Below are 2,252 nucleotides of genomic sequence, written 5' to 3'. Positions count from 1 at the left end.
GTTCAATCCCTGGATTGGGAAGATCCCCTGAAGAAGGGAATGGCTACCCACTCCAGTATTCTTGCCTGGAGAATCCCATGGACAAAGGAGCCTGGCGGGCTACAGCCCATAGAGTCACAAAGAGTTGGACACGACTAAGCAACTAACACTTTCACTTTCAAAGGCCTAAGATAGGAAAACCAGTCTGACCAGGTAGCTACTTGACCATGTCCAGCTCACTGGTCCAAAATGTAATGGAGAGCTAAAGCTTGTTCCACCCCAGGGATTAGGAGGTGGGGTGGGTCAGGGACTAGAAAGGAGCAGAAGGAGCTCATGGCCAAGAGATCCCAGAAGAGGAAGACTTGAGACCCAGAAAGCATAAGGCAGGCTGTGGTGGTATTGAGTGACCCTCCAGTTACAAGCAGGAGAGGGCAAGCATAGAATACCTCAAAGACTCCTTTTTCCCAAACTTAGGAACCAGGTTATAAGCCTGGCTTTGCAAGTTTGTTGGAGTAGGGCCAGGTGTTACTCGCTCAGTTACTAAGATATGAAGACAAAGAGGCACACTGAGGGAGCAGGGGTGACTTGAAGGAGGTTGAGGAAATCTCTGATACCACAGGCTGATGCAGCTGTGATAGGAGAGCAACTACGGTGCACCTCCCCACCGCACCCCACCAGTCCCATTCCCCTCAGGCCCAGAAGCCTCACCCACCTCCCTTCCCAGCAAAATTGTGTATGTGTGTATTCCCAGACAGAGCCAGAGTGGAGTAGGAGTAGATATAGATACTTCCATTCCCAAATCTTAGGGGATTATGATTAAAAACCACCTCTTTCTTTCCATTGACACCAAAGGGGAAGGTTGAGGCGCACAAATTAAGAATTCATGAAGAGTTTGTAAGGCAGAAAAACTTCCTGGCCGAAGAGGAGCAGAAGCAACTCCAGAAGCTAGAGGAGGAGGAGAGGCAACAGCTGAGAACCCTGGGGGACACAGAGGCTAGGCTGGCCCAGCAGATCCAGGCCCTGCAGGAGCTGATCGCAGAGCTGGAGAGGAGGAGGCGGGGCTCGGCGCTGGAGCTGCTGCAGGTGAGGCCTGAGGACAGCTCCTCTCTGAGATTCAGGGAGTAACTGAAAAAAACCAGTTTTTTGTGTTCTCTGCCTCTTCAGGGCACACAGAAACTTGGTCCCTGGCATTTTCTTAAATAAACTGGAATTCAGACCTATGAGTGGTTTGCATTCAAAGCCTAGAAAGGTACAAATTAGAAAGGAATATTCCATGCAGTAATGAAAAGAAATGGACATCTCTAGTAAGTGTCTGTTCTAACACACAATCAGATTCATGATCTTGAGAACGTACCTTAATCTTTCTGAGGATCAGGTTTCTCCTATGTTAAATGGATATTATAAAATTACATATCTCAGGGCCCCAACCTTGCCACCAATTCCTTCCATAACTCTAAATTAAGTCATTTTCTTTTCCTAGACCTAATTTCTCCATTTGTAAACAAGGGCAGCAGGGAATAGGCTAAATGACAAGCAGTTCCCCAGGCTTTTTAGTTATAAATGTAACATGTTTACACTTCCATGAGCTATATATGTATAACTGTATCACTCTGCCATATACCTGAAACATTGTCAATCAACTGTATTTCAATTTTATAAAAAGAAAAAAAAAAGAGGCAGAGAACACAAGGGAACTGTTCTTGGGAGAACCCCATGGGGTCTGCTCGATTTCAGTACATAAATATAAAATGCTTAGAACAGTGCCTGGCACACAGTATGTGGTTGCATAAATATTATTTAATTTTATTATCATTTATGTTATAAAATACCTACTGAATACCTGCCTCTGAGGAGGCCTTAAAAATAGCTGAGAAAAGAAGAGAAGCAAAAGGCAAAGGAGAAAAGGAACGGAGTTTCAAAGAATAGCAAGGAAAGAGAGATAAGAAATAAGAGATAAGAAAGCTTTCCTCAGTGATCAATGCAAAGAAATAGAGGAAAACAATAAAACTGGAAAGACTAGAGATCTTCAAGAAAATTAGAGATACCAAGGGAACATTTCATGCAAAGTGAAAGTAAGTGAAAGTGAAAGTCACTCAGTCGTGCCCAACTCTTTGCAACCCCATGGACTATTCAGTCCGTGGAATTCTCCAGGCCAGAATACTGCAGTGGGTAGCCTTTCCCTTCTATAGGGGATCTTCCCAACCCAGGGATCGAACCCAGGTCTCCCACATTGCAAGTGGATTCTTTACCAGCTGAGCCACAAGGGAAGCCCA

The 2,252-nt window shown here is 44.9% G+C and overlaps 1 protein-coding gene across 1 annotated transcript in view; it reads left to right on the top strand.

Moving 5' to 3' along the window:
* The window catches only part of TRIM21 (tripartite motif containing 21), a gene marked incomplete at its 5' end in the record, with an annotated part of 11,595 nt that overhangs the window by 3,389 nt on the left and 5,954 nt on the right, over positions 1–2,252 (top strand). Inside the window, one exon of the mRNA XM_010853519.1 lies at positions 824–1,062. Coding sequence (XP_010851821.1) covers positions 824–1,062 — 239 coding nt within the window. The remainder of the gene's footprint in view (positions 1–823; positions 1,063–2,252) is intronic.

This window comes from Bison bison, unplaced genomic scaffold (assembly GCF_000754665.1).
Source record: "Bison bison bison isolate TAMUID 2011002044 unplaced genomic scaffold, Bison_UMD1.0 scf7180017853155, whole genome shotgun sequence".
NCBI lineage: Eukaryota > Metazoa > Chordata > Mammalia > Artiodactyla > Bovidae > Bison > Bison bison.
Note: the sequence above shows the minus strand (reverse complement) of the source record. Positions and strands in the feature narration are given on the sequence as shown.